Source organism: Pristis pectinata, chromosome 22 (assembly GCF_009764475.1).
Source record: "Pristis pectinata isolate sPriPec2 chromosome 22, sPriPec2.1.pri, whole genome shotgun sequence".
NCBI lineage: Eukaryota > Metazoa > Chordata > Chondrichthyes > Rhinopristiformes > Pristidae > Pristis > Pristis pectinata.
This window is the reverse complement of record NC_067426.1, coordinates 5,879,130-5,905,179: the sequence shown is the minus strand read 5'-3', so window position 1 is coordinate 5,905,179 and position 26,050 is coordinate 5,879,130. Positions and strand designations below refer to the sequence as shown.

The following is a 26,050-nucleotide window of genomic DNA, read 5'->3' as shown; positions in this document are numbered from 1 at the left end:
CCTATACGAAGGGGAGATTGACCCTTTGTAACAAGGGTAGAAATTAGTCCTCTGCTGTATGTGCTAAACATGCAATATATAGTAACCGTCCATTAAATTGCTTCTGAAACTTGGTTCCATTATCTTCAATAGCAATCAATGTACTGAGCGTTTAGTCTGTGCAACAGAGGAAATGCAATCGACGTAACTGAAGTGCTGTAAAAAAGCCTGCCAAAAGTTTACTGGGAGCAGCAATATGGAAACGGATGGCAGAGGCTGAGGGGAGACCTGTTAGAATTTTGTGAGATTATGAGAAACATAGATAGACAGCCGGTATCTTATTCCCAGGGTCAAAATGTCTAATACCAGAGGACATGCATTTAAAGTGTGGGGAGTAAGTTCAAAGGAGATGTGTGGGGCAAGTTTTTTTACACAGAGAGTGGTGGGTGCCTGGAATGCACTGCCAGGGGTGGTGGTGGAGGCAGATACAATAGAGGCATTTAAGAGGCTCTTAGGTAGGCACATGAATGGAAGGATATGGACATTGTGTGTGCAGAAGGGATTAATTTAGTTAGACATTTAATTGCCCATTTATTTAGTTTGGTATTGGTAGTGGTTTATTTTTGTCACTTGTACCGAGGTACAGTGAAAAGCTTGTCTTGCGTACTGTTTATACAGATCAATTCATTACACAGTGCATTGAGGTAGTACAGGGTAAAAACAATAACAGAATACAGAGTAAAGTGTCACAGCTACAGGGAAGTGCATTGCAGGTAGACAATAAGGTGCAAGGTAGATTGTGAGGTCAAGAATCCATCTCATTGTTTGGCACAACATTGTGGGCCGAAGGGCCTGTTCCTGCGCTGTACTGTTCTATGTTCGAATATCAATGTGATTTCATTAATTCCATTGCATTACAATGAGTAAGATTGAGACTTCCTGTGCTACCTACAGTGTTTATTTGTACCCTGAATTACTCAACACAGATAAAGTCATGACATACTTGCATGTTTGAGTGAGAAGCTCTCACTTTACATTACGTTATAACCGATAACTGGACCATGAAATGTAAATCAGAAGGATAAAGTGCACAAAGTATCTCAGCTTGTGATTAGTCCAAAGTTTTTGAGATATTCTAGGAAGCAAAGCAACCATTTGCTTAGAATAAGGTCCTGGAGGTGGGCTCATGGCAATTAGAGCCAGACTTTTCAGAGATGGAATTAGGTGAAGGATGGTAAAAATGCATCAAACAATCTGCTGGAGGAACTCAGTGGGTCAAGAAACATCTGTGGAAGGAAAGGAATTGTTGATGTTTTGGGTCAAAACCCTGCATCACAACTGCAAGTTGACCTGCTGAGTTCCTCCAACAGATTGTTTGCTGCTCCAGATTCCAAGATCTGCAGTCTCTTGTGTCTCCATGGTAAAAATGCAGAACCTTCTTACGCAAGGGACAATTGATGATGGGTCAATTGTTAAATCTAAAACTTTTTTAGCCAAAGTTTGCAAAGATGTGGGGCAAGACATATAAATGGAATTAGATACCAGGTCAGCTATAAATTCATTGAATAACATAACTGGAAGGGGTTGAATGACTTCCTCCTGTTCTTACAATCCTTGGTGTATATAAGTGTCTGCGTCAATTCACATTGAAATATTAATTTAACATGGGATGCATTAGCAAGATTATTTTGACTAACCTCTGCTTGATAGGGATATGAATATTCCGTGTCAATTCCTCCATTATCTATAATGTACTGAAATGCATTATTCATAAGCCCTCCGTTACAGCCATAATTTCCATATTCAGTGGAGCAATCCACTAATTGCTGCTCGCTCAGAGAAACTAAGTTTCCAGTCTTTCTGAAGTGCTGTCCTTCCAAAGCCCCTGTCTGTAAACAAAAATAAGCTCACAAACATGTCCAGGTCAAACAAAATTAAACAGCATTAAATTAAAACATCAAAAATAACATATTACAGAGAATTTAAATATGATAAGTGACTGACAACCAGTCTTTCCTTTAGACATGGTTCTCTCAGTTGATTTGTAACTCCCAAAAACATATGGGTTGGTCATAGACTCCTGGAGTCATCGAGGCATACACCACAGAAAGAGGCCCTTTGGCCCAATCCATCCACACCGACCAAGATGTCCCATTTGCCTGCATTTGGCCATTTCCCTCTAAATCTATTCATGTACCTGCCTAAATGTCTTTTAAATGTTGTACATGTACCCACCTCCACAGCTTCCTCTGGCAGCTCGTTCCGTATACCCAAGACCCTCTGAATCAAAAAGATGCCCCTCAGTTCCCTTTTAAATCTTCCCCCCTCATCTTAAATCCATGCTCTCTCATTTTAGACTCCCCTGCTCTGGGAAAATGATCATGACCATCCACCCTATCTATGCCCCTCCTGATTGTATTTACCTCTATAAGCTCATTCCTCAGGCTCCTTCGCTCCAGGAAAAGAAGCCCCAGTCTTTCCTTATAACTCAAGCACTCCAGTCCTGGTAACATCTTCGTGAATCTTTTCTGCACGTCTTGGAACCTTGCAGCCTGACGGCATGAGCATTGAATTCTCCCACTCTAAGTAATCCCCACCCATCTTCCCCACAACCCCCATCCAACCGTGCTTCTTCTTCCCTCTCCCAGCCTCTGTCTCTTTTTTCTACCCTGATTTTTTTCTCTATCTTTACCTTTGATCCCTCCCCCTGTGGATCTGCTCTCCCCTCCTCCCCCGCACCTGCCCATCACTATCTCTTACCTGCATCTACCTATCACCACCTTGTGCCCACCCCGCCTCCCCTCTTTTGTCCACCTATCACTGCTCTGCTTTTCCCTCCTATATATTGGGCCTTTTCCTATCTTCAGTCCTGAAGAAGGGTCCTGACCCAAAACGTTGACCGCCTGCTTTTCTCCACGGATGCTGCCTGGCCTGCTGAGTTCCTCCAGCATCATCGTGTTTTTCATCTAGATTCCAGCATCTGCAGTCCTTTGTTTCTCACTTCAGGTAACAGCCCCTGTCACAGGACTTCAAACCTGCCAGTTCGAATTTTAGTGGAGGGAAGGTGAGATAAAGGCAGCCAGTGTGGTCGTGGGAAAGGGGCAGGTCATTTGAACAAGCCTCCAAATCCACCTCAGCCACACAAGCTTTGGCCGTGTAGAAGGCTCCTTGAATACAAAGGGCCTCTGACCTGAAAATAAAGGATGTCTTTGGGAAGGAATAAACTCAACTGAACTTTTTAGCAACTTATTCCCCTGTGTTTCCCCAGCTCAAAAGAGTAATCACCTATTTTCTCAGCACTGAGCTCACCTGAAGGCCAAAATCACACTGAAGACGTACTACTTACCATCAGTATTGCAACACTCAATGGACAAATTTATAACATTTTACCAAAATTCTGATAAATACTTTCAGTATTACAACATATGAACATCAATAATTCCAAAGTGTGATGGAAATTTAATGCAATCACATTAGGTCCTGATTTAAGTACTTTGGAGTTACATCGAACATAGAACGTTGCAGCACACTACAGACCCTTTGGCCCATGATGTTGTGCCAACCTTTTAATCTACTTTAAGATTAATCTAACCCTATCCTCCCACATACCCCTCCATTTTCCATCATCCATGTGCCTATCTAAGAGTCTCTTAAATGTCCCTAATGTATCTGCCTGTACCAGCATCCCTGGCAGTGCATTCCACCCACCCACCACTCTCTGTGTAAAAAAACTTACCTCCTGTACTTTCCTCCAATCACCTTAAAACTATGTCCCCTCGTGTTAGCCATTTCCACCCTGGGGAAAAGTCTCTGGCTGTCCAGTCGACATATGCCTCTTATCATCTTGTACACCTCTATCAAGTCACCTCTCACCCTCCTTCGCTCCAAAGAGAAGAGCCCTAGCTCGTTCAACCTATCCTCATAAGACATGCTGTCCAATCCAGAAAGCATCCTGGTAAATCTCCTCTGCACCCTTTCTAAAGTTTCTTTCATAAATTTACATGCTTCGATTTAGCCAAGTGGCTATGCAATATTCAGTGTAGTTTTCTATCTGGACCAAGCCTAACATTTACGTATAACTAAAAGCATTCAAATCATCGTACACTTACCGCACTGAATGCCCAACAGGAACCACACTGTTGTTGGTCTTTGACATGAGTCACATAACCTTGGTCTCTCCAGTCAACCGTATCGGGCAGACTAACATTCTTATCGGTCAGGGAGGTGAAGCTAGTGAATTTTGTGGCATTGGCAGTTTTCAGGCAATTACCAAGTATCAATTTTTTATATTCTCCATCATCCTGAAAAAGAAACGATTAATTATTAACATGTGATCCCTTTTAATATTTATAGATTAGCGATAAGGTAACATTTAGCAGGTAAATCTTGACCAGATTCATGAATGGGATTGACAAGGATGAGAGATTAGTGGCTATCTTTGTGTAAACATGCAATCATTAACCTTCAGTAAGAGAATTTTAGTAGATTATTTTTAAAGTAAAATGTTAAAAAAAGGGAATAATTGATGTGATCTTAAGATGTCAGCAAAGCAAAAGTGCTGGTCATTGACTTCAGGAAAGGGGGCGGTGTACATGCTCCTGTTTACATCAATGGTGCTGAGGTTGAAAGGGTTGAGAGCTTCAAGTTCCGAGGAGTGAACATCACCAATAGCCTGTCCTGGTCCAACCATGTAGACGCCACAGCCAAGAAAGCTCACCAGCACCTCTACTTCCTCAGGAAGGTAAAGAAATTTGACATGTCCACGTTGACCCTCACCAATTTTTATCGATGCACCATAGAAAGCATCTTATATGGATGCATCACAGCTTGGTATGGCAACTGCTCTGCCCGTGACTGCAAGAAACTGCAGAGAGCTGTGATCACAGCTCAGCACATCACAGAAACCAGCCTCCCCTCCATGGACTCTGTCTATACTTCTCACTTCCTCAGTAAAGCAGTCAGCATAATCAAAGACCCCACCCACCCCGGACATTCTCTGTTCTCCCCCCTCCCATTAGGCCAAAGATACAAGCCTGAAAGCATGTACCATCAGGCTCAAGGACAGCATCGCTGTTATAAGACTATTGAACGGTTCCCTAGTACAATAAGAGGACTCGTGACCTTACAATCTACCTCGTCATGACCTTGCACCTTATTGTCTACCTGCACTACACTTTCTCTGTAACTGTAACACTTTATTCTGCATTTTGTATTGTTTTATGTTATACTACCTCAATGCATTGTGTAATGAATTGATCTGTATGAACAGCATGCAAGACAAGTTTTTCACTGCACCTCAGTACATGTGACAATAATAAACAAATTCCAATTCCTTAAAGCATACTACAGCCAATAACAAAAAACTAGCTGCTGTCAAGTCCAACTGTTTTTTGCTCTAGATTCAAGAATCTGCAATCTTTCATCTCCACAGTCATTGATATTCTTTTAAAAGTTAGACACAATTGTAATGCAGGATATGCAGCAGTCAACTTGTAACAGCAAGGTTCCCAAATAACAATGTACCCCGATCAGATAAAGACCAATCAGCTGTTATGCACCTTAACAGGTGAACAAAGAGTTGTTGGAGACACAACAGACTGCAGATGCTGGAATCTGGAGGAACTCAGAGAGTCAGGCAGCATCTGTGGAGGGGAATGGACAGTCGACGTTTCTGGTCAAGACCCTTCACCTGGACTGAAAGATAGAGGGGAGATAGCCAGTATAAAAAAGGGGTGGAGGAAGAGCTGGCAGGTGAGAGGTGGATGCAGGCGAGGGGGGTGGTGATAGGCAGATAAAGGACAGGAGAGTGGAAATAGAGACATAGAGGCTGGGAGGCGATAGGTGGAGGCTTGTTGCACCAGCTACTGCTTTGCAAACATCAACAGCACCTGAGAACGGCTGCTGCACATTCTTGACAGAGGTTGTGCTCAGGGAGTTGGGAGAGAACGGTGGGGGTGGGGGTGGGGGGGAGAGGGTGTGGGGGGCAGAGGTTAGGTACCCTATCAAGGCCTATGGGGATGGGGGAAGGTGGAGCGGATCTGGTGGTCGGCTTTTCATTGAAGATGGTAGGTGGCAGGAAGACTGGAGTCTCGAATGGGGAATCAAGGATAGCAGAGGCAGGGATTGTGGAATAAGCGAATACTGAAAAAAGTTACACATGTCCTAATATCTAAGCCAATCTGTTTTAGTGGGGTAACTGGGGATAAATACTGGCCAGTGCACCAGGAATAACCCCTTCCCCCCCACCCCCACTCCACCTGGTCTGCACACAGTGCTTTGTGTTCTTTTGTATTCTCTTGACAGAGCAGACAGGGTCTCAGTTAAAGCCTGGTCAAAAAGACAGTGCAGCACTCCATCAGTACTGAACGACAGTGGCTAAAACTTCCACACTCAAATCTCCTTGGTATTGGTATTGGTTTATTATTGTCACTTGTAGTGAAGCACAGTGAAAAACTTGTCTTGCATACCGATCGTACAGGTCAATTCATTACACAGTGCAGTTACATTGAGTTAGTACAGAGTGCATTGAGGTAGTACAGGTAAAAACAATAACAGTACAGAGTAAAGTGTCACAGCTACAGAGAAAGTGCAGTGCAATAAGGTGCAAAGTCACTACAAGGTAGATCATGAGGTCAGAGTCCATCTCATTGTATAAGGGAACCATTCAGTAGTCTTATCACAGTGGAATAGAAGCTGTCCTTAAGCCCAGTGGTACGTGCCCTCAGACTCCTGTATCTTCTACCTGATGGAAGAGGAGAGAAGAGAGAATGACCCGGGTGGGCGGGGTCTTTGATTATGCCGGCTGCTTCGCCAAGGCAGCGAGAGGTAAAGACAGAGTCCAAGGAAGGAAGGCTGGTTTCCTTGATGCGCTGGGCTGTGTCCACAATTCTCTGCAGTTTCTTGTGGTCCTGGACAGAGCAGTTGCCGTACCAAGCTGTGATGCATCCAGATAGGATGCCCACAGCCTTTGACAAAGGAGCCAGCCATCTAAACAGAGCTGATATAAAGTTCACACTAAATACATTTCGATTGTTATTTGCCAGTTAAAAAGAATCTTCAATACTCCACTCACACTGCTGCTGCCAGTCCCAAACAAATAATCTTAAGAGTCAATGAATTGTTCCAGCACAGGATGAGGCCATGTGGCCCATCAATTCCATGCCAGCTCCCTGCAGAGTGACCCTTCATTTCCATTCCTCCACTCTTTCCCCGTAGCCCTGCAAATGTTCTGTCCTGTGCCCCTCCAATTCCCTTTTAAAGAAGCAACAAACAACTCAGAGGGTCAGGCAGCATCTGTGGAGGGAAATGCTCAGTCGACATTTCGGGTGGAGACCCTTCATCTGGACTGAGAGATAGAGGGGAGATAGCCAGTATAAAGAGGCAAGAGGAAGGGGTGGAGCAAGAGCTGTCAACAGATAATTGGTAATTGGTTTATTATTGTCACATTGTGAAATACAGTGAAAAGCTTTTGTTTACATGCCATCCAGACAAGATCATTTCATACGTAGGTACATCAAGGTAGTACAAAAGGAAATAAAACAGGATACAGAATATAGTGTTACAGTTACAGAGAAAGTGCAGTGCAGGTAGACAAATAATGTGCAAGGGTCATGACGAGCTAGACTGAGAGATCAAGAGTTCATGTTTATTGCGTAGAGTTTCATTCAAGAGTCTTATAACAGCGGGATAGAAGCTGTCCTTGAGCCTAGTGGTGTGTGTTCTCAAGCTTTTGTACCTTCTACCTGATGGGCGGGGGGGGGGGGGTGAGGGAGTAGAGAGAATGTCCAGGGTGGGAGGGGTCCTTGATTCTCTGAGTAAAAAAACAAACTGTCCCTCACACTTTCCCCAGGCAGCAGGAAGTGCAGACAGTGTAAACCTGGATGGGTGGATCCAGGTGAAGAAGGGTGATGGGCAGAATTAGGGAGGAAAAGTGGAAATAGTGACTGAGGTTAGGAGGTGATAGGTGGAGTCAACAGAGGTCAGCAGATGATGCAATCTGGTGGGAAAGGAAGGTGAAGCATGGAACCAAATAAGGGAGGTGGGGAGGGCAGATGGGAACTGAACGGTGAGGTGACCCAGTGGGAGGAGTGTGTGGACGATGGGCAGTTGGAGTGAGTGGAGGAGGGGAAAGAAGTTCAGATGAAGGGCCTCGACCCAAGATATTGACTGTCCATTTCCTCTCCCAGATGCTGCCTGAACAGATTGCGATGGAGAGGGTACAGATCATTTATTGTTCTAGGTATCCAATTGCCCTGTTTGTACTTCAGCAACTTTGCTAAACAAAAATAACTTGAGCTGCAGAACTCAACTAACTTAACTAATGAAGTTGAACAGATCCATCCTTGTTCAACTTTTGGCCAATATCCACTGAACCATCTCAGCTCCACGGACAACAAGCCCAGCTTGTAGCTAAAGTCCCTCATCCCTGGAATCAGTCGAGCTTAATCAAGTCAAGTTTATTATCATGTGCAGAAGTACGGTGAGATACAGATTCAATGAAAAACTTGCAGCGGCATTACAGGCACATAGATTCAGACAATACATAGATGCAAATTATACATAAATTATACAAGACGTGAAGAAAAAGACTGCAAAACAAAACATTAGTGCAGAAAAAACCTTTCGGAGACAAGTCCATGGTAGTGCAAGAGGTGATCTGTAGTGTTCTGTTACTGGGGTAGGGTTAGGTTTGTGCAGGTCAGTTCAAGCACCTGATGGTTGTAGGAAAGTAGCTGTTCCTGAACCTGGTGGTGTGGGGCATCAGGCTTCTGTACCTACACAGCTGCAGCTCCATTCTCTTGTCAAGCCATTAGTGTACACACACATCTCCACTCAATTTGTTGGGGATCGTATACTTAAAATCATAGAATCAAAACACACTGGAGACCATTCAATCCATCAACTCTATGCCAACTCCTGACTTGGCACAAGCAGCTTAAAAGATTTGTAGGAAGCATGAGAAACCACCATGTCCGTTACCAGTACACTGGAGTGTGGGTGTTAAACCAAAATGATATTCAAACTTCCAATCCCTTCACTTCTCTCTTTTGAAGCATCAACTCTAGGTTTGCAAGAACACAGTTCAACACACAATCTACTTCCGTGCCGTAAAGGCACCTTTATAGAAAATAATAAATGTTGAATTACCAGGTCAGCAAAGGCATTCATTCCCATTCGGTAGGTGGACAAGCCCTGATCTGCCAGCATGTTGTGCATTATAACCGTCTTCAGGTTAGTCAGCCAGATTTCTTTACGATGGGCTTCCTCTTCATTAGAAGAGTATGACTTCCCTTGAATGAAAGGAACAAGGTTACAAAAGAAGCCCAGTCACTCTGTACCCTCAGAGGCAGAGTGAAGACGAATGGAGCTAAATAAAAATAGAGAATGCTGGAAATACTCAGCGGGTCAGGCAGCACCTGTGGAGAAAGAAATACAATTAATGCATCAGATCACTGACCTTGTATCAGAACTAAGGAGTTACCTTGACTTCATTTAGTGAACTGACCTACGATGATTCTCTCTGGTGTATCATATACACAGCTAAAATACCACATTGACAAGATACAAATGTATGTAGGTGTGAAATGGCGTGTGATAATATGAAATATATTACCCATTAAATATAAAAGGAACAAAAATCATGGCCCCTTAAGAACTTACAGAAAAAAAATCTCCAATAAATAAAAATATAGCCATTTACAATGCAATAAAATTTGAGATTTTTTGTTTGTGGAAGTACTCAAGGGGCCAGAATTTTGCCAAAGCAGGAAATTTAACAGCATCTTACATTAGTTAAGTTCTGCAGCTCAAATTATTTTTGTTCAGCAAAGTTGCTGAAGTTATAAACTGAAAGTGGTACAAGCAGGGCAACTGGATATCCAGAACAACAAATGATCTGCACCTTCTCTATCACAGTGCTCAACCCACTGAGTTCCTCCAGCAGATTGTTTGTTGCTCCAGATTCCAGCATATGTAGTCTCTTGTATTTCCAGATGTTTGGAACATGGGAGAACAGGGGAAGCAATGAGATTTTCATAAAACAACATAGAACAGTACAGCACAGGATCAGGCCCTTCAGCCCACCATGCCTGCACCATCAATGATGCTGATCTAAACTAATCCCACCTGCCTGCACATAGTCCATATCTCAAAATGTCTCTCAAACATTACTATCGTACCTGCTTCTACCACCTCCCCTGGGAGTCCATTCCAGGCACCCACCACTGCCCAAAACTTGCCCCGCACATTTCCTATCCCTCCTCACCTTATGCCCTCTAGTATTTGACATTTCCAGCCTGGGAACTAGGGCCCTGAACTCTGCCTACCCTATCTATGCCTCTCATAATCTTGTGTCGCTTCTCAGCCTCCGATATTCCAGAGAAAACAATCCAAGTTTGTTCAACCTCTCTTTATAGCTAATACACTCTAATCCAGGCAGCATCCTGGTGAACCTCTTCTGCAGCCTCTCCAAAGCCCCCACATCCTTCCTACTGTGTGGTGACCAGAACTGCACACAATCCTCCAAATGTGGCCCAACCAAAGTTCAATACACCTGCAACATGACCTGCCAGCTATGCTCTGACTGATGAAGGCAAGCATGCTGTAGCCCTTCTTTACCTCTCCGTCTTCTTCTGTTGCCACTTTCAGGCAGCTTTGGATTTACACTCCGAGATCCATCTGTACATCAATGCTCCCAAGGGTCCTGTCATTTACTGTACACCTTCCTCTTGCATTTGACCTCCCAGAATGCAACACCTTACATTTGTCTAGATTAAACTCCATCTTCCATCTTTCTGCTCAAATTTCCAACTGATCAACGTCCTGCCGTATCCTTCAACAACCTTCCTCACTACCTACAACTCCACCAATTTTCTTGTCGCCTGCAAACTTACTAATCAGCCCAACTACATTTTCATCCAAATCATTAGTATATATTACAGACAACAAAGGTCCCAGCATTGATCCATGTGGAAAACCACTAGTCACCGACGTCCAGTCAGAAAACGCTCTCTCTACCTTTACCCTCTTGTCTTCTATGGTCAGGTCAATTTTGGATCCAATTTACCAACTTCCTGTGGATTCTATGTGACATAATTTTCTGGACCAGCCTACCATGAGTGATCTTGCTTCACTCAGTATCCCAGGATAGATCCCATCAGGCCCTGGGGACTTATCCACCTTAATGTTTTTCAAGACACCAAACACCTCCTCTATCTTAATATCAACATGTCTGAGAATATCAACATACCCCTCCCTGATCTCACCATTATTTTGGGTAAGAAGTAAAATAATTCCTTTCGATTAGTTCCTCCACCTTAACTGGAGTAGGCTTTGAATTTGTAAGCCACTTGAGGTACTTTTAAAATGGTTTGTCAAATCACACAATCTACCCATATTTCAAATGATAAATTATTTGCATAACAATCTGAAGCATTGAGATTTGGGTAAGAAATAAACAGTGGATAAACTCAGGTGGAGGATGAATTACGAGATTGTAGGGGAGGGAATCATTGTCAAATAAGGGACAAAAAAAAGGCTGGATTAAGAGGAGAAAAAAGACCATAAGAAACATACTTAAAATCTCACTGAAAGGTTCAAAATATGACAGAAATAGACTGCACATTTATAACAGTTAATTTTTGGCAGTTGTTATTCATTACATCACAATTTAGAAGTTATTTAGCTTGCCAATTATGAGCCCTAAATATCTATGGCAGTTTAGTTCATGTTTATCATACACGTCGGAAAATCCATAACGATCCATGCGTGTCAATGGTGCATGAGGTAGAGAGGGACAGTTTCATAAAGGACAGGCAGGAACTTCAAGACATCCAGAAGCAACATGCACCTGCTCCCTGGACAAGGCTGTCGAAAGACTTACTGTTACCCTCACCACATCTTAACAGCAACAGCTTCCCCTGTGCGTTCTGCCTGAGTGTTATAGCAGAAGCCAACTGTTATCTTTGATCAGTGATCTATTTCTTGATTCCCTGATTACCCTCCTAGCTTTCCAAATGAGTTTGCAGTTCTTACATCCTGGCTGAACTTTTAACTCATGACTACAGAGAGACTGAAGTTCAACCAGCACGTAAGAACTGCTGGCTGGTCTACGACAGGAACAAGCCTTTCAGCCTACAATCTATAACCTTAATACCACTTTTCTGCACTAATCCCATTTCTTAACATCTAAACATCAATTAATCTATTGAATATACTCCATGGTCCTCTCAGGTAGTGAATTCCAATGGTTTACCAGTTGTAAGATGAAAAATACCTCTCCTTATTTGAGACTCTGTTTCTAGACATCTTGACCAGAGGATACATCAACTCCATGTCGATCCTGTCCATCCCCTTAGGAATTCTGAACATTTCGATGAATCACCTCTGAGTCTGCTAAACGAAGAAAGATGAACAGGAGAAGGAACCTAGGTGGACAAGTGAGTGGGTGTGGGAGAAGACCATCAGGGGGACGGGTTACCTGAAAATGGAAAATTCATTGTTCATACAATTGGGTTACAAGCTACCCCATTTGTGTTTGGCCTCTCTGTAGTAAAGAAGAAAGTCAAGGACAAACAGGTCGATGTGGGAGTGGGAAGGAGACTTGAAGTGACACATAACCAGAAGCTCAAGATGGCCATTGCAGACAGAACGGAGACCTAGTAAACTCTTCTCATTTGAGAAGCCCACCATCCCAAGAATCAATCTGTGGACCTATCTCCATCTTCATCTACATTAGATAATATTTTGTTTCTAGAAAATACATATATAATATTTAAAGAGAAACTGTATTACAAACAATTAAATGTCTTTATGTGGCTCAGTGCTAAAAGTTAATTGATAATGTTCCTGCAAAGGACATCAGGATGATTTGTCATTGAATCATCCTGATGCATCCTGATCCTACAACACATAAACAAAGCCTTTGATCCACAGAGTCTGTGCCAACCATAAACCACAACCTTACACCAATTCTACATTAATTCTTTCCTTTATTCTCCACATATTCTCATCAACTTCTCTGTGATTCTACCACAGACACCTCCACTAGGTACTATTTACAGTGGCAAATTAACCTCCCCACCCACACGTCTTTGGGATGTGGGAGAAAACTGGAGCACCCAGAAAAAACCCATGCAGCCACAGGCAGAATGTATAAACTCCATGCAGACAGTGTCTGAGATCACGATTGAAACTGGGTCATGAGCACGATGAGACAATGACTCCACTCGCAACGCTACTGTGTTGAAGCTACCATACAAAAATAAGTCAGTTATAGAATTGTACAGCACAGAAATGAGCCCTTTGGCCCACCACATCCATACTGACCTTTTTGCCCATTTATACTAGTCCCATTTGCCCACATTACGTCTGTAACCTTCTTGATAGAGGTGTACAAGTTGATAAGAGGCATAGCTCGAGTGGACAGTCAGAGACAACGGCTAACACGAGGGGACATAATTTTAAGGTGATTAGAGGAAGGTATAAGGGGGATGTCTGGGGTAAGTTTCTTTACACAGAGAGTGGTGGGTGCGTGGAACGCACTGCCAGCAGAGGTTGTGGGGGCAGATACATTAGGGACATTTAAGATTGTATGATAGAAAAATAGGGGGCTATAAGAGAAGTAAGGGTTAGATAGATCTTAGAGCAGGATAAAATGTCGGCACAACACTGTGGGCCGAAGGGCCTGTACTGTGTTGTAATGTTCTATGTTCTATTCCTTTCCAGTTCAAGTGCCTGCCTAAATGTTTATTGAATGTCGTAATTGTACTTGATTCCACCACTTCCTCTGGCAGTGGTAGATATCAACACTCTCTGTGTAAAATCTTTCTCCTCAAATCTCCTTTAAAACTCCTTCCACTCACCCTCTTGTTTTAGATACCCCTACAGAGGGAAAAAGACTGACTCTCTACCCTATCTATGCCTCTTATAATTCTATATACCTTTATCAGCCTCCTTCACTCCAGGGAAAACAAGCCCAGCTGCAATCTTTGCCCATAACTAAAGCCCTCCATTCCAGGTAACATCCCGCTGAATCTCCTCTGCACTCTCACCAGCGCAATCACATCCTTCCTATAAAATGTGGCATCCAGAACTACACACAGTACTCCAAGAGTGGCCCAACCAGTGTTTTATAACGTTGCAACTTAACGTCCTGACTTATTCACCACACCATCTACCTGCGTTGCCACTTTCAGAAAACTATGAACTTGAATACCAAGGTCTCTCTTTTCATCAACATGTTGCTATCATTGTTCAAAATCCATGACTTGATGTGTCCATCCACATCTCATAGCTGAAGTAGACACTTCAAACACACAAGGCACGGACAATTTATTGCAACAACTATTTAACATCTAAGTGAGCATAAAATAAGACAGAATAATTACCAAAGTTTTCTTTCCAGGCAAGCCATTCTGTTTCCTCAACAGGGAAGCTGGCAGCATTTGTCAATGTTAGAAGCATCACCAATATCACAAACTCCATTCTAAATTAAAGAATTAAAATCAAATTATTTCATTCGAAGTTTAAAAACCATCAAAATGTGAGTTTGGATGTTTGTAGAAGAACGTGGAAGGTAAATCTCACCCGAGGTTTACTGTAAAAAGTAAGCCAAATTGCTGCTGAGATTAGTCGCTGAAATAACATCCCAAGTGCAGGAATCGAGAGAGGTCAAGTATTTATACACACACACTTGCCATCTATGGTTTTTGCTTGCTGGTTTAAAAAAAGAGGAAATGGGTGGTTCTTTTCAATTTGGTTCAAACCACAAGATGATAGGAAATGTATGAATCACCAAGCAATTTCCAAGATATATACTAATAAATATTTGGGAAATGCAGGAGGGAATTCTCACTTGAAAACAATAACATGTTATTTTACTAAGTTTCATACAAATATGAGGCTTTTCTCATTAGTTGCACTTCCTTATTCCAAGCATTAGTATTAATTCTACTCTGTGTGTATACATTTAATTAAAATACTGTATTCACCCAGTCATGTTGAGAGTAGTCCTCCAAACTGTGCAGTTGTTGATACAAAAAGATAGGCATTGTAGAGAGCAGTTGAAAGTCAACCAAAATGCATTGGGTCTGGATATACAAAAGGGCAGATTTCCTTGCTTGAATAGCATTATTGAACCAGATGGATTTTATGATAATCCCATAGTTTGTGGTCACCATTGCAGAAACAAACTAAGAAAGAAAACCAGAGATTATTTAGGAGACACAAGAGACTGCAAATGTGGAAGTCTGGAGCAGTACACAAAAAGCTGGAGGAACTCAGCAGGTCAGACAGCATCTATGGAGGGAAATGAACAGTTGACGTTTCAGATCAAGACCCTCATCAGGACTGAGGAGCTCCAGAGATTATTTAATTGAATTTAAATCCCTCGTTGCTATGCTGGGATTCGAACCTGTGCTCCAGACTGTTAGTCAAATCATTGAGATTAATTGCTCTGTGAAGTTAGATCACATTTCAGTCATAGTGATGAGGGGCTAAGTGGCCTCTTACTCTTATGTTCCATTGTACTTCTACCTTGTATTCCTTGGGCATTAAAAATATATGAATCATGTCATAATATCAAAAGCAAAACTATTCACAGATTAAAAAGTCACAAGAATAAAACCCATGAAAGAGGTTAGAGAAAACAACACGAGAACTCATAATCCAGGAAATTACTTTTGCTGATTTAAGCAGTTTCGTTTGTCTGTTGTTACGAGCAAGGAGCAGCTGAATTTCACACTTGGCTAACCAAAGTATCCTTTTCCACGACAACGGTTTATGAGAAAATTGAAGCTATTGCTGAATGTGAAGTCCCTGATGTTTTTCTTGATGTCAAGTAGATTAACACATCGAAGTATGAGCAGATGATGGCCATATGACCCCCTCCATGCCTGCTTCACAATTCGACAACATCATGGCTGATCCGACCTTTGGCAATTCCAAGTCCTTGCTTGATATAACCTCCAGTTGGCCCATATAACCTCTAGTTGCCCTATAATCCAAAAATATATCTCTACATTCCTGAATTGTGGAACAAGGTCTCAGCATCCACCCTGTCAAATCCCCTCAGAATCGTATATCTTTCAATAAGGTCACATCTCATCCATATCCGCTTCATTTAATATTAACACAACCTTTTTAATTGTTCCCAATAAGACAACTCCTTCATCCCGGCAATGGGCACAGTGAACCTTTCCTGAACTTCCTCCGAATCAACTACATTGTTCATTAAATAAAGGAAGATGGGTGAGAAATTACCCCATGGAATTTACAATGATTTCTGCAAAATCCATCCCAAACAACAGCCCACAAGAAATCCAACTACTTTCTTTTCCAGATATTGACTTGGTGTGATAGATAATGGATTCCAGCAATTTTCACACTACGCTGGCTTACATAGGATTGCAGCTCAGAAACAGGCCATTGCAACCAACCAGTCTATGTTGGGGTTTAAGCTACACTTGAGTTTCCCCTGTCTTCCTCACCTTAAATTATCAGTGTGAATTCCATTCAACAAATGAGCCTCCACAGGCCTTGGAGATAGAAAACTCCAAAGATTCACCACCCTGTGTGGCGAGACCTCTCCTCATCTCTGACCTGAATGGCTCACCCCTATTCTGAGACTGTGACCCTTGGTTCTAGACACGTCCGGCAGGGGAAGCATTGTCCCTGCAACCCACCATGTCAAGAGTTCTGAGAAATTTGGAAGTTTCAATGGGATCTCTTTCATCCTAAACTCCAGACTATACAGACCTAGTCTCCTCATAAGACAAACCTGCCATCCCTGAAACCAGTCTAATGAATGCTCATTGCATACCCGTTCATCTTTTCCTGAAATGTGCATCCTCACATTTCTTGTTTCACTTTTGTAAATCTTCCAGGCAACCCCTCCAGTGTCTATACCCTTTTCATAGAGGTTCGTGGATGAATAACTTCATTGGCTTGTGGTTACTTGGTTTGCACTTTTCACTTTTTTCAGGTTTGATGGATGTGAGAGTTTGCCACAGTGGTGGTCAGATATCTACAGTGGAAGATGATTCACCCGTCACTTGGTGCTGAAGTGAGATCCAATTTTCCCCACATGGGTACAACCTTAGTGGACTTTTCAAATGCTGAGACAAAATAACATCCTATTGGTCCTTGGCCAAAGCTTTCAAATTTTATTTGAAATGCTTTGCTCACCAAGTGTGAAGGAAATATCTGCAGATGGTTGTAGATTCAGCCAGCTCCGTCAAGGGCACAGCCCTCCCCACCATCGAGGACATTTTCAAGAGGCGCTGCCTCAAGAAGGTGGCATCCATCACTAAGGACCCACACCATCTGGGACATGCCCTCTTCTCATTACTGCCATCAGGGAGGAGGTACAGGAACCTGAAGACCCACACTCAACGATTCAGAAGCAGCTTCTTCTCCTCCGTCATCAGATTTCTGAACAGTCCGTGAACCCATGAACACTACCTCATTATTCCTTTTTTCGCAATATATATTTATTTTTTGTAATTTATAGTAATTTTATGTCTTTGCACCATACTGCTGCTGCAGAACAACAAATTTCATGTCATTTAAGTCAGTGATAATAGATCTGATTCTGATTCTGATTCTGATTGTCACACTGAGATTTCACAAGAACTTCTGTAATTGGGGGTCATCCAGCAAACTGTCCCAAGTTTATGTGAATCACATCACAATTACAATATGAACTAAACATAATCACAGGCATCCAGTCATGAAATCTTATGTTTAAGAAATCCATATTAAAGCTTTCCCATTTTGCTCTCTATTATTTTCTGCATGTCTCAATCACTAGTCATCAGCCAGAAAGGTTAACTCTGTTTCTTTATCCATAGATGTTGCCTGACCTGATGAATATCTCCAGTATTCTTTTTCTATTTCCCAATTTCATTTGCAGAAAGGATTCAAACACAGTAAAATTTGAATTGAACATTTATCTTTGTTTTTTAATGAATTTTCATGAATGTCCTTTATCGATCCCATCAAATACTTTATCATTTTCATTAAATTAAATCACCCATACACAAGGCAACACATGTTTATGATAATGAATAAAATACCTTTCAGTGGCAGGCAGAAAGGTGGGCCTTAGTGGTCAGCACAAAACATTAGTCTAAGACAGGGCTATCATTTTGGTTACAGACATACATTAATTGTTTGCCATTGTTAGTAAGGATGTGCACAAGTGTCCCTCCAAAGGTTTGTGACTTTCATGAAAAATAGATATTCTGGGATCTTTGTCCAACAGTTCAGATAAGACCATAAGACTACAAGATAAAGGAGCAGAATTAGGCCATTCTCCCCATTGAGTCTGCTCTGCCATTCAATCATGGCTGATTTTTTTTTCAACCCCACTTTCCTGCCTTCTTCCCATAACCCTTAACCCCCTTAGCAATCAAGAAACTATCAACTTCTGCCCTAAATACACCCAATGACTTGGCCTCCACAGCCCTCCGTGGCAATGAATTCCACAGATTCACCACCCTCTGGCTGAAGGAATTCCTTGTCATCTCAGTTCCAAAGGGACGTCCCTTTATTCTGAGGCTGTGCCCTTGGATCCTAGACTCTCCCACTGATAGAAACATCTTTCCACGTCCACTCTATCCAGGCCTTTCAGTATCTGGTAGGTCTTGATGAGGTCCCCCCTCATCCTGCTGAACTCTATCAAGTAAAGTCCCAGAAACATCAAACGCTCCTCAGTATTCATCAAGCACTCATAAGTATTATCTCATGATGACTGCAACTCCAAAGGAAGCCTAAAGAAGAGTAATGACACCACTGTTTGATGAATGTGACAGGTGTATACTGATGAATAATCCATGGTTAACCATCAAACCCAGAAACTTTCAGCATGGTGAAATAGGATTTACTGTTTAACACTTTTCCATGTTCAGGGAGTTATTGAAATGGTCCACTGAAAAAAACTTTCTGAGGTAATATAAGTCTGAATGGGTAGTCCGGTCATGGGGCAGTAGGGTTGTTAAACATCCATCAGATTAAACGTTGCCTCTTTCTCTCTCTCTCTGCAGATGCTGTTAAACATTTCCGGCAATGCTCTATTTTTATTTCAGATTTCCAGCACCTGCAGTATTTTGCCTTTGGGCTGTTAAATATACAGCCAACACATATTATTCTGCAAAGCCAGTACACTTTTTGTTTAAATTTCTGCACACTTCCTCCATGGTTTGGCTGCTGTTGTGATTTAGAGCAGCATAATCTAGCCTGATCTTCCAGCGCAGTACTGAGCGAGAGTTGTACTGTCTGAGCTACTATCTTTCAGATAAGATTTTAAACCAAGGCACTGTCTCCTTTCTCAGATGGGCATAAAGAATTTGGTAGATCATCTTTGAAAAGGAGTGCGGGGGTTATCCATCAATCAGCAAGACGATGCAGAGTATGTGATCGATTGCTGTTAGTGGGAACTTGCCATGTATAAAACGTTCGGCAATAGTGACTTAATTTTAAATGTACCATACGATAAAGTAGTCTGGCATGACCAGAGGTCATGAAAGACAATAGACTTTGGAAGGGCATACATGCACATCTTTACTGTTAGTGTCAACATACATGTATGTCCATAACCTCACTTTATACTAAATTTTGAGATGATCAGAGTTGGGGGGCCCAGCTTCCCGTATGCCCATTTTGTAAGTGCCTAAAGTCATAGAGTGATACAGCATGGAAACAGGCCATTCAGCCCATCGAGTCCATCAATGACCCACTTACACTAATCCTGCATTAATCTCATTTTTTTTTATTCTCCCCACATTCTCATCAGCTCCCCCCCCTCCCCCAGATTCTGCCACTCACCTACACACTAGGGGCAATATACCAACCGACCCGCACATCACTGGGATGTTGGAGGAAACCCATGTAGTCACAGGGAGAACGCGGAAACTCCACACAGACTGCACCCGAGGTCAGGATCGATCCTGGATCTCTGGCGCTGTGAGGCAGCAGACCTATGACCTGCCACAGGGGTTACATAAAGGCATTTTTCTTCTTTAGCGCAAACTAGACTTTTATTTGATTGAGTTCAGATGATTTAATTAAGGCAATGAAAATGACAAAACTATTTGAGGGAGTAAGTTAAATAAAATATACTCTCCCCTGAAAAGGGATCCAAAATAAGTGGACATGACCTTGGAATTACAGCCATACCATTGCAAGAGTAAAAGTTACAAGTTCTTTGCCACATAATGTGCAGCAGTAATCAGGAACTCTCTCTCCCAAAGGCTGTGGGTGCAGGGTCATTTGACCTAAAATTGAAAGACTCTTGCTAGCTAAGTTCATCTTAAAGGACTGACATGCACAATTAAAGGTCACCAACAACTTTGCCACATTGCTTCAGCCACATTTGGTGGACTGTGTCTGGTTCTTGGGGATCACTGCTAAGGAAAGATGTGAAAGCTTTGTCAAAGTTGGAGAAGAGGTTTACTAAAATAATTCTGCATAACTTGAGAGAGAAGCAGTGCACATTGATAGAAAGGGCCTAGAACCAGGGGACATGGAGCGAAGGTGATTGGCAAAAGAACAAAAGTGATATGAAGAGAATACTTTACTATTCAGCAAGTTGGAATGCACTGCCAGGGGAAATAGTGGAAGCAGGTTCAATTGTGGTTTTCAAAGGGGAGGGTGGACGAGTATCAAAAGGAAAAGAAACTTGCAGGGGTAATGAGGAGAAGTTGGGAGAAGGGTCTGGTTGGATTGGTCTCACATTAGAGACAGTACAAGCTCAGAGGGCTGAATGGATTTCTTCTGTGCTGTGATTCTGTGAAATTAACATTTTCCCATGAATTTTTGAAATTGGACCGGAGTTATGGCAAATACACAGTGGGTCGTATAACCCCCTTCTCGTTTTAACAATATTATTTTATGACGGAGACCCCCAGTGGGTCTCTTCATTGATGGACCTGGTTTAAAATGCCGAGTACTGGAGCAAATTAATGGGATTTCAATGTTCATGTATTATTGGAGCACATGCAGAGGGTAGTATATAGGCCGAGAAAGAAACAAAAGGAGAATTAAAAATAACAGTAGAAGAGTCAAACTTTTCCATCCTGTGCCCAATAGTGCTGGGGGTTTGGACTCTCAATGTTTGCCTTAAAACAACATATCTGCAGTCTCTAGGAATGACCCTCGAGTTAACCATGAGGCATGTCTGAGTGCAAAAGAAACTCCAAAACATGTTGAAAGAAACCTCTACTTCAGGGCCATCTGGAGCAGTCTTCCTGTGGGTCATGTCTGAAGAATAGTTTCTTTAATAATTATTTGGCAGCTTTGGTCACCTTAAGTTCTGATATATAGGAGGTCTCTTGTCCTGTCTCTATATGCTAGTGTGTCAGTTTGAGGAAGATATTTGAAGTGCTTACCAAATTTTGAGAAAAAATTTGTAGAATACCTTTCAGATATGGTGCAGGAAACTTCAAAAGAGCCATATCTAAATCTGACTCACCACTTTGATGTACACAGAGGTACCAGTGGAAAGGTCTGCAAACTGTTCTTATAATTGACTTATTCATACTGAAATGGTTCCTCTATTTTGCATCAAAAAGTGAGAAATTGCTTAAAAGGAAACAAGACATTAGTCTGGAAACATACTGTATATGTTTTCTTTGACTGTTCTGATTCAGAGATAGGACATTGTAGAAATATAGAGAAGCCATTCGTCAGTTTGTTACTGTATTGAGAAATGAATGCTACCTTGTCATAGTCATTGCTTTCTCTCTCCAGAAGTCTTTAATGTTACACCTCAAATATCTGCTTATCTACTTCAACGGCATTCACCGGTTACAAATCTAATCAGTGAATGATCTTCTATAAAAGTAAATTCTGCCTCGATATTAATGTACCAGCTTCAATTTAGGCAATTTGAGTTTTGAATGTTTACTGTAGGGAGTGGATTGGCTGAAACCATTTTAACTCCTATCCCCGAGCTCCCAGTTTCCTGTAACTTCAACTCTCATCCCACTCCCACTCAGCCAATTGTCCAAGGACTGCTGCACTGATCCAACAAAATCCGACACAAGTCGTGATGCAGGGTCCTGACCCGAAACATCGACTATCCCTTTTCCTCCGCAGATGCTGCCTGACCTACTGAGTTCCTCCAGCACTTTGTTTCTTGCTCCAGATTCCAGCACCTGCAGTCTCCCATGTCTCCAAAGCCTGGCATAAGCCCAAGGAACAACACATTATCTTCAAACTCAGCAAGTTGAAGTCTTTGGGAGTTAATATCGAGTTCAACAATTTCAGATAATTTTGCTTTTGCTTTTGGTGTCTGAACTTCCCAGTCCTGCTGTAAGGTTACCATCTGTAACATGAACTCCTCTACAGATACTTCCTGATCTGCTCTGCAGTTCCAGATTCTCCTTTGGGTTTCAGAGTTTCAGCACAAGCTCTGACCTGCTTTTCAAAGCATTAACACGTCCCTTTGTATATCTTCTCTCTCCATTACTGCCCTCATTAGTTTATAGTCATAGAGTCATCGAGTAATACCGCACAGATACAGACCCTTCAGCCCAACCAGTCCGTGCCGACCACGGTGCCCCCCCAGCTGGTCCCAATTTCCTGCGTTCGGCCCATATCCCTCCAAGCCCCGCCCCTCCATGTACCTATCCAAGCGCTTCTTAAATGACACTATTGTACCTGCCTCACCCACTTCCTCTGGCAGCTCGTTCCATATACTCACCACTTTCTGTGTGAAAAAGTTGCCCCTCAGGTCCCTTTTAAATCTTTCCCCTCTCGCTCTAAATCTATGCGCCCTAGTTTTGGGCACCCCTACCCTAGAGAAAAGACTGTTACCGTCCACCTCTCATAATTTTAAGCATTTCTATAAGGTCGCCCCTCATTCTCCTACGTTCCAAGGAATAAAGACCCAGCCTGGCCAACCTCTCCCTATAACTCAGGCCCTCGAGTCCTGGTAACATCCTTGTAAATCTTCTCTGCACTCTTTCCAGTTTAACCACGTCTTTCCTATAACAGGGTGACCAAAACTGTACAAAGTACTCCAAGTGCGGCCTCACCAACGACTTATACAACTGCAACATAACGTCCCAATTCCTATACTCAATCCCTTGACTGATGAAGACCAGCATTCTAAATGTGTTTTTCACCACCCTGTCTACCTGTGATGCCACTTTCAATGAACTATGCACTTGTACTCCTAAGTTCCTCTGTTCTATTACACTCCCGAGTACCCAACCATTCATAGTATAAGTCCTACGCTGATTTGATGTTCCAAAATGGATCACCTCACACTTATCTGTATGAAATCAATTTGCCACTCCTCGGCCCACTTCCCTAACTGATCAAGGTCCCCCTGTAATCTACGATAACCTTCTTCACTATCAACAACACCTCCTAATTTGGTGTCATCCGCAAACTCACTGATCAAGCCTTGTGCATTCACATCCAAATCATTTATATAAATAACGAACAACAAGGGTCCGGACGCCGACCCCTGCGGCACACCACAAGCCACCGGCTTCATCAGACAGACAACCTTCAACCACCACCCTCTGCTTCCTACGTCCGAGCCAATTTTGAATCCACCTAACTAGCTCTACTTTATTTACCAAATGGCTCAGTAATAACTGGATCACCCGGGCAACCCTAGCCCACCCTATTAGGAGATATTCCCTCTGTCTCATTCATTCCCCTGACCCAATCTGCAACTTAAAACTAATGCTTTCTCATATTCCTAGTTCTGATGAAGGATCACCAACCTGAAACGTTCTCTGTTTATCTCTCCACGGACGCTTCCTGACCTGTTGAGTGTTGTTAGCATTTTCTATTCAGCTTCCACTTTCACTCCCTCATTTTAGTTTCCTCTTTTATCGTGGAAGGTTATTTCCCCTAATCTTTCTTTTGTAACTTGATTCTTGATCAAGTTACACTGTTGCTCATCGCTGTGCCTCAGCAAGAATTCTTGAACTTAATTTGTCATTCTTGTTCCTTTTTCTTTTACACAACCCTTGAAGCAGACCCAGATTCTGACTGTCTGATGACCATCCTTCAGTTCCTGGAAGTGATTACATTTGATGCAGAACACCTCAAGCAAGAAGAAGACACAAAAGATTCTGCAGATGCTGGAATTTGGAGCAACACACACACACAATGCTGGAGGAACTCAGCAGGTTTATTTCCCTCCATAGATGCTGCCTGACCTGCTGACTTCCTCCAGCATTTTGTGTGTGTTACCTCAAGCAAGAAGACAGTTTGTTCCTTGCTGCAGTAGGTAGACATTTCATCAACACTCCTGAGAATTGGTGTTCCAGTGGCCCATGATTCCAGTGTAACCGGATCAGATAACCAACAAGGTGGTCAAACATAAAGTGTTGTTGTCTACTAGCTAGTCTGTGACATGTTTTGAACAGCCTATCTTGCACAATCCGTTTCAGTTTGCACAAGTTCAAAGTCATCACATAATTATTCAATAACAGTTTTTGCTTTCCAAATTAAAAGCTAAGTCTAAAACCATCATTTCTTACAAATATTAAACAAGGTGGTGTATTGCCCATGCACTCATTCCTAATTATTGCAAGTTGTGGAGGAATTAATGTTTTTACTTGTGTTGATCACAATTTTTTTTCTAAATGACAGTTTTACAATACAACATGTTACGAAGATGGGCTGAAATCATCTCTTTCCTTTTTGGCTTCCTGTACATTTATAGCAACAGATTTAAGAAATCTCATTGGCCTGCTTAAAACTCATTCATGACTGAGTTAAAATTCAGCCCATTCAGTTCTGCTTTTCAAAATCCAATGTTAATTTATTTCATTTGATTTTATAAAGATCTAGTTAGAAGCCAAGAAATCCAAGGAATTCAGAACAGATGTCTTTATCCAAAGAGCAGAGTGACTGTGGAAGCCACTCTCCCCATGGAGTGAGTGAGGCACGAATATGACATGAGAATGTAAGAATTAGGAGCAGGAGTTAGCCCTCTGTTCCTTTGAGCCCACTCTGCTGTTTATCAAGATCATGACTGATCTCTCAGCTCAGTCCCATTTTCCTGCAATATCCTTAGAGCCCTTGATTCTATTAAAATCCAGAAATCCAGAGGCATTTCAGGGAAGCTGGACAAGCATATGAGAGACATTGGAAAGAGGGTCATGCGGATAGATTTAAATGAGGAAATATTGGAGGAGGTGTGAGTGGAGCAAAAATAATAGCATGACTGGTTGGGCCAAATGGCCTGGTTCTGTGCTATGCATCCTACATAATCCTCTGTAAAGTTGTTATCATATTACCATTAGTCTTGCTTTATTCTTTGAAAGATTAGATGCAATTACTTACCCTGAAAACGTTTGAGTTTGGTTCTGCATAGAGCGGTTGCCTTTCACCATCTAATCCAATGGCTGCTCTGCCTAGATCTTATGTTGATGGACCATTGAAGGCTAATGTCTCAGGCATCTTCCAGTTTTACTGAAAACCCACTGCTTCCACCAGAGGTCATTTGAGCCTTGACCAAAGTGGAGGTCTGGAGATAGAGAAAACAGCTCCTACCTCCATCAGATGAGATTATCCAGTGAAATTCAGATCAGGAATCCCAATCCCAATCCCAGTCCCAAATCCTGCCCTTCAAGGCATGATTCAATGCAGATTAGTGCCTTTACATAACCGTGCCATTGGGATCCATGGTGTATTTTAGCTTTTTAAACGAGATGCGTATAATATTCCTCCGGAACAATGAGCATGGTATCTTTACTAATCAGCTAGTTGAAAAGTGAATTATGTTGATGTGAATATAATGATTTAAAACTAATGTTTCAGCTCGGGGAGTTAGAGAAATATTTGAAAGGATCACTAGCCTTCATTAGGAAGGTAAATAGAAGTAAGTGGTTTGTTTATTTTTTCACTTTATTTCAATTACAATCAATGATTTTAAATTAACTTGTCTGATAATAAATCTGTTCAGCAGATTTATTATATTTTTACTAATAATTTTAATTATTTTATTAGTAATTTCCAACATGGTTAATCATGTGAGTAATATTCAATGTTTCCACGTCTTCCATTTAGAAACTGTAATAAGATTTTTGGGGATTTGGGCTCT

At 42.0% G+C, this 26,050-nt stretch overlaps 1 protein-coding gene across 1 annotated transcript in view; it reads right to left on the bottom strand.

The window, feature by feature from the left end:
- The window catches only part of ctsl.1 (cathepsin L.1), a 33,053-nt gene extending 9,219 nt beyond the window's left edge, over window positions 1–23,834 (bottom strand). The window contains exons 1-5 of the mRNA XM_052036413.1: window positions 23,718–23,834; window positions 14,367–14,464; window positions 9,127–9,269; window positions 4,089–4,280; window positions 1,677–1,868 (exon numbers count right to left, since the gene is read on the bottom strand). Coding sequence (XP_051892373.1) covers window positions 1,677–1,868; window positions 4,089–4,280; window positions 9,127–9,269; window positions 14,367–14,464; window positions 23,718–23,779 — 687 coding nt within the window. The 5' untranslated portion in view covers window positions 23,780–23,834. The remainder of the gene's footprint in view (window positions 1–1,676; window positions 1,869–4,088; window positions 4,281–9,126; window positions 9,270–14,366; window positions 14,465–23,717) is intronic.
- Between the last annotated feature and the right edge of the window lie 2,216 nt (window positions 23,835–26,050).